The sequence below is a fragment of the Rattus norvegicus genome, chromosome 4 (assembly GCF_036323735.1).
Source record: "Rattus norvegicus strain BN/NHsdMcwi chromosome 4, GRCr8, whole genome shotgun sequence".
Lineage (NCBI taxonomy): Eukaryota > Metazoa > Chordata > Mammalia > Rodentia > Muridae > Rattus > Rattus norvegicus.
In genome coordinates, this window is record NC_086022.1 from 15,054,911 (window position 1) to 15,069,319 (window position 14,409).

Consider the following 14,409-nt stretch of genomic DNA (forward strand, 5'->3'; position numbering starts at 1 on the left):
TAACCGTGTCGTTCACTCAGGAAGAAGGTATGAGTCTCTTGTTTAAAACAGTAATTTTGGGTTTAAAAAGCAACAAAGTGAAACCTATCCTTCCTCCTCGGTATATAGTGTAGAAGTAATTATACAGTAAAAGCATGATTCATTTGGAAAAGGGACTCTGCCTTTGTAAGTAACATGTGTTGGCTTTCATTATCCAGCAAAACCAATTGTCCATGTTGACCACTGTGTGGACTTGGCCGGGGAATGGAGTCATTTGTTGGTTTTGTGGAGCAGGAAAATGCTCACCTTGTTAGGGCGGTACACATCTACTACCATGAATGCAGCCCCCCCCCCCCCGTGTGTGTGTGTGTGTGTGTGTGTCTATCTTTTCTTCTCTTTATAGGTTTCTTCTATAATGTTACAAGTTGTAACATACAGACATTTGAAAATAGAAACCTTACTAAATCTGTTCTGCCTGAGTCTCATTTCCTTAAAACTTTTACTGAGCTGGGTTTAGAGAGATGGCTCAGTAGTTATCAGCACTTGCTGTTCTTTTAGAGGATTCTAATACAGTTTCCAGCATGACAGCTCACAGCGTCTGTAACTCTAGTCCCAGGGCATTCGGTGCCGCCTTCTGATTTCCTTGGTCACCAGGCATTCATGTGTGCACATACATAAATGTTGGCAAAACACTCATTTATATATATAAAATTAATCTAAAAAAAGGTAGACTTGTGTGTGTGTGTGTGTGTGTGTGTGTGTGTGTGTGTGTGTGTGTTTTGAACCTGAGCATGGTGGCAAGCTCCACAGCAAGACCCTGACTTACAAAAGAAAGAAAACATGTTAAAAATTGTATTACGTTTTATATGACACACACATGTGTGTATGTTATACATAATTACATGTGAGGAGATTTTCGTAGAAAAATTGTTTTATAGAGCGGTTACTTATTCTTAGTCAAATGCATTACAAATACTTTAGTGGATTTTATTCTTTTCTACCAAAGTCCAACAACTGCTTTTGGACATGTGGGTATGTTCCAGCCATCTTACATACTTCATTAAAATTTAGTTGTAGAAAATATTTAATCTCAATCCGGGGCCTCTACCCCACCTTTGATCATTTAGTTCCTGGATTAAAAAATGCACATGGCCTTTATCTTCATAAGCACTAAGGCTGGGCAGAATGTCTGCCCTCTGTGCTATGAACATCTATTTCCTATTGGTGACCTCCAGTTTTGTTTCATCCGGGCTGCTCTTACCTCCAGTTGGCCAGCCCTCCTGGCTATGCTTTCTTGACTCCTAGCCCACAGCATCCTTTCCTTTCTCTACCATCTCCTCTCTCTTCTCGAGGTCTCCTTTGACTCCAAGCCCAGGAACACCAAGTCCCGTCTATCTCAGTTCTGCCCAGCTACAGGCTGTAGACATCTTTATTCACCAATCAGAAGTAACTTGGGGGTAAGGTCACATAGAGTCACTTAGGTGTACCTGTAGACTGTACATTCCTGGGGCAGCCAGGCCGTGGGGCCTGCACTTAGCATTACAGTACATAGCAACAGACCAAATCTCAACAGTAAATTATAAGAAAAATTACGTTTTGATTTTAGTATTTTTAAATTTTAACATTATGTCAATGTTGTTTTCCTCATGAGCAAGCATAGAAGGTTAAAAGTAGGCCTCTAGGTTTTTGGTAGACACCAATATGTAGCGGTGGGTGACCTTGAATTTCCAGATCCTTCTGCCTCTACCTCCTGGGGGCTCCTCTGGGGCCAGCAGGGTACCAAAACTGGTTTTAAGTAGCTCTGGAAAGCATTGATCCCTATGCTCCTCTTATCTGAGACAAGTATTGCAACCAACTCCTTAGTTTTTGTTTTTTGATGAGTATCTGATCTGATGTTTTGGAAGTAAAATACATTGAACAATGTATACAATGAATACAATGTATCCAATAGAATACATTGAACTAATTTGAGCAGTGGTTCTCAACCTTCTTAATGCTGTGACCTGTTCCTCATATTGCAGTGACCCCCAACCATTTTGCTACTTTTATGAATCATAATATGAACATCTGATATGCAGGATATCTGATATTTGATCCCCAAAGGGGTTGAGACCCACAGGTTGCAAACTGCTAATTTAGACTCTTCAGAGAATGAACATTTTACTTTTAGGACTTTATAGACTTATCCGTGTTGACAGGCTCTGCTTTTACTCATAATAGTCGTATTAGTTTGTTCTTCATTGCATAGTTAAGAATTCATCCACAGGGCTGGCTCAGAAGGGAAAGCTACATGACTTGTTTTGTGTGTTTTGGAGACACAGTCTCTTTCTAGCTCTGGCTGTCCTTGAACTCAGAGCTCTACCTGCCTCTGCACCCCAAGTGATGGGATTAAAAGCATAGCTGCCACACCTGGCTGACGATTTGAATGTGATCCCTTGATCTCTGACAGCTGCATGGAAGGAGCCGGAACCTAACCTAGTCCTGAAGGTTATTTTCTCACTGCAGCACACGTGCCATGACAGTGCACATGCAGGCCTGCACGTGTGTCTGCGCGCGCGTGTGCGCGCACACACACACACACACACACACACACACACACACATCCTAAGAGAATGTTAACGGAAAAAGATTCTATATGTAGGTGGTTTTTATGGGAAGTCAAGTCTTTTGGGAAGTGTCCTGAGCGATTTAGTTTTGAAAATATGTAGAATTTCACCTCAGTTCTGAAAAGTAAAGCAATGAGAGCCACGTGAACACAGAAAATGTCATGTGAAGCAGCTGGGAACAGAGCTCAGTTGGTAACGCCCATCCTTCTGTGCAGGAAGCCCTGGGCTCTGTCCACAGCCCAGGGGAATGCCGGATGGTGGTGCATGTCTCTAGTCCCAGAGTTTGGGAAAGAGGAAGGGGGATCAGAAGCCCAGAGCTATCCTCAGCTGGATACCAGGTTTGAGGCTCATCTCAAAATCCATCCTCCTCATCCCTTTAAAAAAGGCTGGTTGGATCATTTTATTCATGGAAAGTTATCGTAGGAATCAAGTAACAAAGCCGAGTGATGGCTCAGGCCTGTAACCTCAGCGGCACAGTCCCAGAGGTTGAGTCAGAAGGATCAGCACGAGTTCAAGCTCATCTTGTTTTAAAAATCAGAACAGCAAAACTCCCCCTAAGGGGCAAGAGATGAGTCGTGGTTAACAGACTGTCTGCTCTTTCAGAGGACCCGGGCTCCATTCTCAGCACCCCATATGGAGGCTCACAACCATCTGTGACTCCCTCTTCTGCTCTCCAAGGTATGCATGTGGTACACAGACACACAAGCAGGTAAAACGCTAGTGTTCAGCCAAACAGCCCCATCCCCACCCCACAACAAGACTGAAAAGGACAGATGAGAGATGAGCATTTTCCTGATCTGCTGCTTAATTGTCCTTTTGATATTTATCTTAGGAAACAGTATTTTATTGCAATGCACGTAACATTTTCATAGTCTGCTTATTTTTATATCAGAAAAATAGAAACATATTCTCTGTTACTGTGCATGTATGTTAATGACATGTATGCTCATCTGTACACAGGGGTCCTCTGATTAAGTAGCCTGTGCAGATTGGGTTAGTCTTTTATTCCTGGATTCCCCGTGTTTTGACCCTGAGTCTATTGCCTTTGTTCACAGAAAGTCTTTAGTATTTCACCTTATAATGTCCTTCCATTCTCACGTCTTTCTCCTTTCTCTTTTCTCTCTTTACTGAGTACCTGGACACCGTGGGAGTTTAGTGCATGAGAAGGATTCTGACTGTCATCTCCTGTAGGATACCCGCTGTATGCTGTGACTGACTTAGGCTAGTACAAGGGCAGCTTACTGAGGAGGAGTGACGTGCTCAGGGCTGGGTGTGCTCTGCACTGTTGAATGTGCACACACTTCTGACTGCGTGGGTTATTTTAGTCTCCTGAGTATCTTGATAGGAGTTTTGAAAACCAGATACAGTAAACTGAAGGATGTATCCATGGGAGCCACCTGCAGGTTCTTGCTCCCTGGTTTCTGAGACGACTCACTCATTACTAGAGTGGGCACTCGGCGGGGCTATGTCTTATCAGCAGCCAAGCCTGCTGTGTCTGTGTTTGTGTGTAAAGGCAGAAAGTGGGTGAGAAAGAAGGAAAGACAGTAAGATGTGAATAGAAAAGTTCTCTGAATTTGAATTTTCAGAATCATCACAAGTAAACTTATGTGTTATAGAACAGTTCCTAAGAGCATGTTTCTTTTTTTAAGTAATTAAAATACAGAGTTTCAAAAAAATTTTTCCCAACAGGTGGGAAGGAGAAGCCAAAAACAAACATAGAAGACTTACAAATTAAAAAAGTAAAGAAGAAAAAGAAAAAGAAACACAAAGAGAATGAAAAACGGAAGCGTCCAAAAATGTATAGCAAATCTATTCAGACCATCTGCTCAGGATTGCTGTCTGCTGAAGATCAAGAAGCCAAAGGCATCTTAAACGACAATGTAAAGGATTGCATTGGAAAACACTTGGATACCAAAAACTGTGACTCAAAGGTTCCTGATAACAGTGACTTTCCCTTTGTCTCATTAAAGGAGCCACGCGTTCAGAATGACCTGAAAAGGTTGGATACTCTGGAGTTCAAGCAGCTCATTCACGTTGAACACCAGCCCAATGGAGGTGCGTCCGTCATCCACGCCTACTGTAGCGAGCTCTCCTGCCTGTCTCCCGTGGAGATGCGGAGGTTTGCGGAAGAATTTGTGGGTCTGGCGTTCAGTGAGAATGAGAGCTCTGCAGCTTTCTACGTGATGGGCGTTGTTCACGGGGCAGCTACATACTTACCTGACTTCCTAGACTACTTCTCATACAACTTCCCCAACTCGCCAGTCAAGATGGAGATCCTGGGGAAGAAAGATATAGAGACAACAACTATGTCCAATTTTCATGCTCAGGTAAGAGGCTTTAGTTTTGTTTTAAAATAGCTTTTAATTGTACATTTTAGATAAACTTGTGCTTTTCCTCTTAATTTTACTGTAGGTTTGAGATGAAAAGGAAAGGGTCTTGGGAAACTGTTTTGAGAGTAACTTCTTGGTGTTAATTTACAAGTTTAGATTTCATTTTCTCCTTTTTTTAAAAAAAAATTGTTGATCTTATTTTTGTGTGCATTGGCATTTTGCCTGCATGTATCTGTGTGAAGGTGTCAGAATTGGAGCTGGAGTTTCAGGCAGTGGGGAGCCTCCTAGGTGCTGGGACTGGAACCCAGGCCTCTAGAAGAGCAGCTAGTGCTCTTAACTGCTGAGTCATCTCTCCAGCCTCCAATTTCACTTTTTTATTCTACTTAAAAATCAGTTAATGAAATACTCAAGATTCTGTCCGCCCAACCCCTTGTCAGACAAGGATTTCACTTGAGTCAAGTGAAATTAATTTAACCAGTTTTTTTTCCAGTTCATAAAATAGTTGCTTTCTTTTTTTTTTTTTTTTTTCTTTTCTTTTCTTTTCTTTTCTTTTTTTTTCGGAGCTGGGGACCGAACCCAGGGCCTTGCGCTTGCTAGGCAAGCGTTCTACCACTGAGCTAAATCCCCAACCCCAGTTGCTTTCAAACTTACATCAACCAAGTGTAGTAGCACAGGCCTTTGATCCCAGCTTGGGAGACAGAGGCAGGTGGATCTCTGTGAGTTTGAGATCAGCCTGGTCTACATCGTTAGTTTGAGGACAGCCAAGGCTATGTAGAGAGAGACCTTGTCTCAACAAAACAAAACAAACAAAAACCCTACTACCCTAAACCTGTAAATCACCTACAATTATCCTCTTTGTAAATGCCCAGTAAATTTTATCACTGGGCCCATCAAATAAGTAGGGGCTAAATCCGAGCTGACTGGTAAAAAATAAATTGTAATATAAAACAATCACCACTTAGTATGTGATTATGTGAAGATATCAGTGCACATTTGCCTTAGTTACTTTCTGTCATTGAAGAGACACTGTCACCAAGGCAGCATACAGAGTGTTTTTTTAAAAGATGTATTTATTTATTTTATGTATATAAGTATACAGCTGTCTTCAGACACACCAGAAAAGGGCATTGGGTCCCATTACAGATGGTTGTGAGCCACCATGTGGTTGCTGGGAGTTGAACTCAGGACCTCTGGGAGAACAGCCAGTGCTCTTAACCTCTGAGCCGACTCTCCAGCCCCATATAGAGTATTTAATTATTGGCTTGCTTGCAGTGTCAGAGGCTCACCTTAACTATCATGGTGGGGAGCATGGCCGCTGGTAGGCAGGCATGGTCCTAGAGCAGTAGCTGAGAGTTTACATCTGATCCACAAGCAGGAGATCCACAAGCAGGAGACCGTCAGGGCCTGGCTTGAGGTTTTGAAATCTCCCAGAGACTTTCTCCAACCTCTTAATCCTCCTAATCCTTCCAAAACAGTCTACTAACTGGGAAACAGATACTCAGACATGAGCCTATAGAGGAGGCCATTCTCATGTAAACTGCCACAATATTTTAAGTTAGTTTCCATTTCCTAGTCATTTCTACAGAAACCAGAGACAAAATTGAGTTTTTGCCTTTTAAGGTTTATGTGGGGCCCATCTAAAGTCAGTGTCTTGTAAGGGTGTTAGATGCCCCGGAACTGAAGATACAGACAACTGTGAGCTGCCACGTGGGTGCCGGGAATTGAATCCAGCTCCTTGGGAAGAGCAGCCAGTGTTCTTAACCTCTGAGCCATCTTCCAGCCCCTGTCTAGTTTGCAAATATTTTTTTCTGGGAGATGGTAGTGACTGATATAATAACATTCTAGTTTATGGGGAAGATACAGTAAAGTCTCAGATCTTGGTGAGCTTTTCTCCTAACCTTTTTCTAGTAAAGTAAGATTAGCTAACAGACTAAAGAGAAGTAGTTTAGTTTAGGTTTGTCAGCACTGCTAGGAATAGAACAAGATCTGACCTTCATTTCTGGCTTTTCTCCTTGCTCCAGTATCCTCCTTCAGTTGATGTTTAAGATACATTTCTACCTTACATAAACTATCTATTTAAGATATAGTTTCTACCCCCAGCTCCCAATAGCATGTTTGCTGTGTATTCCACAGCATTCAGAAGCCTGGGAAGTAGGGAATATTTTAACTTTTGATGTATATGGATGAGGGTTATTTGAGAACTGGAATAGCTCTAGAATGATAAGGCAGTAGTAGAACATCCATCACTAGCCATCTCATTTATTTCATCCCTCTTACTAAGAGCTTAGGAAAAGTCAAAACTGAGAAATCAGACGAAACCAAAAGCCTAGAATGAGGCAGTTGTCTCAGAGTGGGAGCAGCTCTGGGCCTGTCCTCAAGCACTGGGTTAATGAACTGGAGTCCCAGAGATCACACAGTAGAAAAAGTGAGCACGCTCCTTAGAGCAGTTCTATTTCTAGTCTCTTGTTCTCCCAGTCAGAGCTGCTCTGTGTTTCGTTGTTGTTTATTTCTGAAATAGGAACTTATGCAGCATGGTGTGGCCTATCTGGTCTCTCACACAGCTAAGGCTGGACTTACATTCCTGGTCCCCTTGCCCTACCTCCTGATTGCCTGAGTTACATGCGCTGAGCACACCTAGTTGTAAAAGCTGTGTTTCTTAACCTTATCCCCTAGGAACTGATTCCTCTTCCCATAAGTCTTTTAGGGAAGGATAGTGTGTACAAGAAAAGTATACACATTAGAGATGACTATTCAGAAAGTGAGCAGACCCCTTCAGTTCAATACTGAAAGTGGCCAGAGGGCTTTCTTGAACTAGCCTTTAGCACTACTCTGCTAGCCTCGAGCCCCAACACATAAGTATATACAGTTTTACAAAAACCATTATCGTGTGTGTGTGTGTGTGTGTGTGTGTGTGTGTGTGTGTCTGTGTCTGTGTGTGTTGTGTGTAGTGTGTGTATATGTTGTGTGTGTGAAAGAGCCCGTGGAAATCAGGAGAGGGTGTTGGATCCCTGGAGCTAGTTGCACATGGCTGTGAGCTACAATGTAGATGCTGGGAATTGAACCCCAGTCCTCTGAAAGAACAGTGAGTGCTCTTAATCACAAGCCATTTCTCCAGCCCACATATAAACATCCAGGTAACCAGCATACTGAGTCAAAACAAACGTTTTTATGTATTTTGAACTCATTTAATGATACATATATTTTTCCTTATAGTATTGTTTGTGACATCCATCTTGTAGATCACAGTGTTTGTTTTCTTATTGTTAGGTGGTACCATTCTAGGTATACATGTGTCACAATTGTCCTGATGACTGTAAGTGGACATTGAGTTGTTCTTGTTTTGGTGTTATTAACAGCAGGGTTCTGTGCTTGCTGTGCACATGTGCATTTGTTAAGGCATACCTATCATTTGACTATCAGGATGAAAAGGGCACAGATACTTAATTTTGATAGATTAATGACGCTTTTTAAAAATCATTTGTGTTCCTGTCAATGTGGACCATACTTTTGGTCACAGTTAGTCTGTCATTTTTCATTTAGCCATTGTAGGGACTGACAACACTATCTATCTGTAGTTTAATTTTAATTTTTCTGATGACTAAGTGTGTTAGGTGCATTTTAAATATTATTGTAGAGTTAAACTGTCTTTGGGGCAGTTTTGTTCCACTCTTTTGCCCATTTTTTTAACTTGCTTTTTTCCAAATTAGTAACTTAAAAAATTTTGAACAGTCAAATAATATTCACTCAGTGACTTGATTTATCATTCATAATGACTTTTAATGCCTAGGAGTTAAGTTTAATGTATAATTTTTCTCAATTTTAGTGTCAATAGGACACTAAAAATTGTGTCCTACTTTACAAATCTTTGCCTACCCCAAAGATAATGACATATTCTTTGAAATTTTCTTCTGGGAACTGCTTTTTCTTGCACATTTAAATCTACAGTTCTCGGATTGATTGCATAGCAGGATAAAAAAGATGAGAGTCCATCCAGGTGTGGTGGGCATGGCTGCAATCTGAGCCCTTAGGAGGCAGAGGCAGGAAGGTTACCGGTACCAGAATTAGCATAGCCTACAGAGTGAACCCTGTTACTAAAAATTCAGAACGTAAGCAGGGTGATGGTTGTAAACGCAGCAGGGTCCAGACGACTTAGCATGAGCTGAAGAAATGCCCACTCCTCAGGACGCTGACTACATTTCCTCAGTCAGTTGGTCATACACCTGGGTCCCTCCTGGGCTTTTATTCTGTTGTTCTTTTTATTACTAATCACCAGGGAAACACATTCCAAACCACAGGTCCACCTCCATTCAGAATGGTCTGAGGAATGGCTTACTGGGTAAGGACCCCTGCTACAAAGTCTCACGACGTGACTTTGACCCCTGATTGCTACCCACAGCGAAGAAGCGTTGGCCTTTGACTGACACATTCCTCCACCACCTTCAAGTAAATAAGTAAATGTAATTTAAAAGTCGTTGTTGTTTTAAGCTTAAAAAGTAGAATGGTGCAAAAGGCAACAAATTTACTGAAGCAGAGTAAAGAAAATCCTTACGTACTATGGGAAAATATTATTAGCAGTGCCGTTGGTTATAGTGAGGTATGCAATTCCCTAAGTATGTCAAAGTGAATTGATGGTGGTCCTGCTGCCCCATGGCTCAGGGGATTTACTCAGAGGAGAACTTGGGAAGTCAAAGAGACGTTTGTACTGATCTGTACTGTGGCAGTGTTTGCAATAGGGAAACACTATTGTGACAATCCCGTCACAGTGAAATATATACATGCTGTAAATACAGTTTGTCATTTACTGACGCATTACATTAGGTGAAATGAGCCCAGCAAATCATTCCCTTGGGCTCATGCACGGAACCTAAAAAGTTGTTCTCAGAAACTCAGTTTGAGAAACTAGAATGAATGGTGGTGAGCAGTGGCTAAGAAGAGAAGGGGGTCACTCAGAGAAAACTACATTACATTGGCTAGGATTAAGAAGTGCTTGCATGGGGGCTGGAGAGATGGCTCAGCAGTTAGAGCTCTGGCTGCTCTTGCAGTGGTCCTGAGTTCAATTCCCAGCAACCACATGGTGGCTCATAATCATCTATAACATGATCTGATCCCCTCTTCTAGCATGCAGGTGTATATGCAAATAGAGCACTCATATACATAAAATAAGTTAAAGTGCTTGCATGCCATTGTACAATAAGGTATCTACAGATATCTACTCTGTTAGAGGCAGGGATCAGAGGCTCTAATTGGGAAAGTATATTTTTCTGCCTTATTAATTTAAAAATGAATTTTATTGAACTTGTAGCTATTTAAAAAATATAATGAATAAAGTGGCTGAGGAGATGTCTTAGGACATAAAGTACCTGCTGTGTAAGCATGAGGGCCCGAGTTCTATCTCTAGCAACCCCCACAAGCCCATGGCAGCTGGGCACTCCTGTAATTGTCATGCCAGGGAAGAAGCTGAGACAGGAGGATCCTTGAGGTCTGTTAGCAAGCCAGTCTGGCCAGATTTCTAAATTCCAGGTTCTGTGACAGACCATGTCTCAGAAATTAGGGTGAAGGATGATTTTGATTGAGGTAGACCTCCTTCCCCGGCCACGTTTCTACCATTCATTACCATTCTATTTGGAAGTGTGTGCTAGATGTGGCATAGAAATTGCTCCCTCTTGTGGCACTTTCCTTTATGTCACAGCATGTCTAGATTGCATCAGTAAGAATGTAACAATGGCCTGGGAGATAGCTTACCAGGTAAGGCGTTTCAGTTAGGGATTCATTGCCCTGAAGAGACACCATGACCAAGGCAACTCTTACAAAGGACAACATTTAATTGGGCTGGCAACTGGCTGTGAGGCTCAGTCCATTATCATACTGGAGGGAAGCATGACAGTGTCCAGGCAGGCATGGCACTGGAGGAGCTAGTATTCCACGTCTTGTTCTGAAGGAAGGCAGGAGAAGACTACCATCTTCCAGGCAGCAAGGAGGGTCTCAATGCCCACCCCCACAGTGACACACTTCCTCTACCAAGGCCACACTTCCCAGTAGTGTCAAACCACCATGTGAAGGCATTTGTCACCAAGCCCAACCTGAGTTTGATCCCTGGAGCCTACGTGCTTACAGGAGAGAGTCAGCTCCAATAGGTCGTCCTGAGACCTCCACAGTGTACACTTGTATGTACCTTGGCATGTGTACACATATTCCAGTCTCTACCCCAATTCCCCTCCCATGAATGCAACACACAGAACAAGCACAAATAAACAATTTTACAGAGTAATGTGATGAGCCTACTAAAAAAGGAACTTGTTACAGGATCACTCTTTTGTCTAAGGAATGCATGAGGAATGGTGAAGCTTTGTAGGTCAAATGTAAGTGATTCCTTTTTATTTAATAGTGCTTCGGATATTTTGTTAGTCGTTTTTAAAAAGATAGTGAATACAGAAGGGGAGAAGTAAAAGTGCAGCCATGATAATCTAGTTTTTCAGAGAGGGAGGGAGACTGCAGGGGAGAGTGAGATTAAGCAGTGTACATGCAGTGTGTGGGTGGGGGGTGAGCTGGGAGATTTGCATATTTGCATTCCAGACACTGCCAACTGCATTTCATCCTGCATTTCATTTGTATTTGTGAGTGAGTTAAGATGCTCAACATTTTTTTAATTTTATTTATTTTTTATTAGATATATTTCTTTACTTCCATTTCAAATGTTATTCCCTTTCCTCGTTTCCTGTCCATAAGCTCCCCTCCCTTCCCTCTACCCCATACAGGTTATCTCCCCATCCATCTCCCTTACTGCCCGCCCCTCCCCCCCCATATTCCCCTACACTTCCCCTTCCACTGGTGCCCCAACAAGGCTATTCTCTGCTACATAAGCAGTTGGAGCCCTGGGTCAGTCCATGTATAGTCTTTCAGTAGTGGTTTAGTTCCTGGAAGCTGTGGTTGCTTGGCATTGTTGTTTTTATGGGGTTGCAAGCTCCTTCAGCTCTTTCAATCCTTCCTCTAATTCCCCCAAGGGGGTCTAGTTCTTAGTTCAGTGGTTTGCTGCTAGCATTGACCTCTGTATTGGACATGCTCTGGATGTGTCTCTCAGGAGAGATCTATATCCGGTCCCTTTCAGCATGCATTTTTTAGCTTCATCAATCTTATCTAGTTTTGGTGGCTGTATATATATATGGGCCACATGTGGTGCAGACTCTGAGTGGCCGTTCCTTCAGTCGCTGTTCTAAACTTTGCTTCCATATCCCTTCTATGGATATTTCCCCCTCTTAAGAAGGAGTGGGAGCATCCGCATTTTGGTCATCCTTCTTCTTGAGCTTCCTGTGGTCTGTGGATTGCATCCTGGGTAATTCGAGCTTTTGAGCTAGTATCCACTTATCAATGAGTGCATACCAAGTATATTTTTCAGTGATTGGGATACATTACACAGGATGATATTTTCTAGTTCATTCCATTTGCCTATGAATTTCATGAAGTCATTGTTTTTGATAGCTGAGTAGTATTCCATTGTGTAGATGTACCACATTTTTTGAATCCATTCCTCTGTTGAAGGGCATCTGGGTTCTTTCCAGCTTCTGGCTATTATAAATAAGGCTGCTATGAACATAGTGGAACATGTGTCTTTGTTGTATGTTGAGCATCTTTTGGGTATATGCCCAGGAGAGGTATAGCTGGATCCTCAGGTAGTGGAATGTCCAGTTTTCTGAGGAACCTCCACACTGATTTACAGAATGGTTGTACAAGTCTGCAATGCCACCAACAATGGAGGAGTGTTCCTCTTTCTCCACATCCTCGCCAGCGTCTGCTGTCATCTGAGTTTTTATCTTAGCCATTCTCACTGGTGTGAAGTGGAATCTCAGGGTTGTTTTGATTTGCATTTCCCTTATGACTAAGGATGTTGAACATTTCTTTAGGTGCTTTTTTGGCCATTCGATAATCCTCAGCTGAGAATGGTTTGTTTAGCTCTGTACCCAATTTTTTAATAGGGTTATTTGGCTGTCTGGAGTCGAACTTCTTCAGTTCTTTGTATATTTTGGATATAAGCCCTCTATCAACTGTAGGATTGGTAAAGATCTTTTCCCAATCTGTTGGTTGCCGTTTTGTCCTAACAACAGTGTCCTTTGCCTTACAGAAACTTTGTAGTTTTATGAGATCCCATTTGTTGATTCTTGACCTTAGAGCATAAGCCATTGGTGCTTTGTTCAGGAAGTTTTTCCCAGTGTCCATGTGTTCGAGGTTCTTCCCCACTTTTTCTTCTATTAGTTTGAGTGTATCTGGTTTGATGTGGAGGTCCTTGATCCACTTGACTTGAACTTTGTACAAGGTTATAAAAATGGATTGATTTGCATTCTTCTACATGCTGACCTCCAGTTGAACCAGCACCATTTGTTGAGAATGCTATCTTTCTTCCATTGGATGGTTTTGGCTCCTTTGTCAAAGATCAAGTGACCATAGGTGTGTGGGTTCATTTCTGGGTCTTCAATTCTGTTCCACTGATCTACCTGCCTGTCTCTGTATCAATATCATACAGTTTTTATGACTATTGCTCTGTAATACTGCTTGAAGTCAGGGATGGTGATTCCCCCAGAAGTTCTTTTATTGTTGAGTATAGTTTTCATAATCCTGGGTTTTTTGTTATTCCAAATGAATTTGCAAATTGCTTTTCTACCTCTATAAAGAATTGTAAGAATTTTGATGGGGATTGCATTGACTCTGTAGATTGCTTTTGGCAAAATGGCCATCTTTCCTATATTAATCCTGCCAATCCATGAGCATGGAAGATCTTTCCATCTTCTGAGATCTTCCTCAATTTCTTTCTTCAGAAACTTGAAGTTCTTGTCATACCAATCTTTCACTTGCTTGGTTAAAGTCACACCAATATATTTTATATTATTTGGGTTCTGTTTATCCTTTGAGTAGAGGAAGGCTACTGATTTGTTTGTTTTAATTTTATACCCCAACACTTTGCTGAAGTTGTTTAGCAGGGTAAATAGTTCTCTGGTGGAACTTTTGGGGTCACTTGAGTACACTATCATATCATCTGTAAACAGTGATATTTTGATTTCTTCCCTTCCACTTTGTATCCATTTGATCTCCTTTCATTGACTTATTGCTCTGACTAGGACTTTGAGTACTATATTGAATTAGTAGGAAGAGAGTGGGCAGCCTTGTCTAGTCCTTGATTTTAGTGGGTTTGCTTCAAGTTTCTCTCCATTTAGTTTGATGTTAGCTACTGGTTTACTGTATATTGCTTTTACTATGTTTAGGTATGGGCCTTGAATTCCTATTCTTTCCAGGACTTTTATCATGAAGGGGTGTTGAATTTTGTCAAATGCTTTCTCAGCATCTAATGAAATGATCATGTGGTTCTTATCTTTGAGTTTGTTTATATAGTAGATTACATTGATGGATTTTCAAATATTAAACCATCCCTGCGTCCCTGGGATGAAGCCTACTTGATCATGATGGATGATTGTTTTGATCTGTTCTTGGATTTGGTTTGCCAGAAT

General features: G+C 41.7%; 1 protein-coding gene across 9 annotated transcripts in view; it reads left to right on the top strand.

The window, feature by feature from the left end:
• Positions 1–14,409, top strand: part of Rsbn1l (round spermatid basic protein 1-like) — a 78,883-nt gene that overhangs the window by 40,506 nt on the left and 23,968 nt on the right. For 4 of the 9 annotated variants that reach the window (XM_063285957.1, XM_063285962.1, XM_063285960.1 and 1 more), the window contains exons 3-4: positions 3,189–3,263; positions 4,275–4,912. In XM_063285957.1, coding sequence (XP_063142027.1) covers positions 3,189–3,263; positions 4,275–4,912 — 713 coding nt within the window. Of the gene's footprint in view, positions 1–3,188; positions 3,295–4,274; positions 4,913–14,409 lie in introns of those variants that run through there. The other 5 variants (NM_001135872.1, XM_039107500.2, XM_063285958.1 and 2 more) reach the window with 4 other exon arrangements.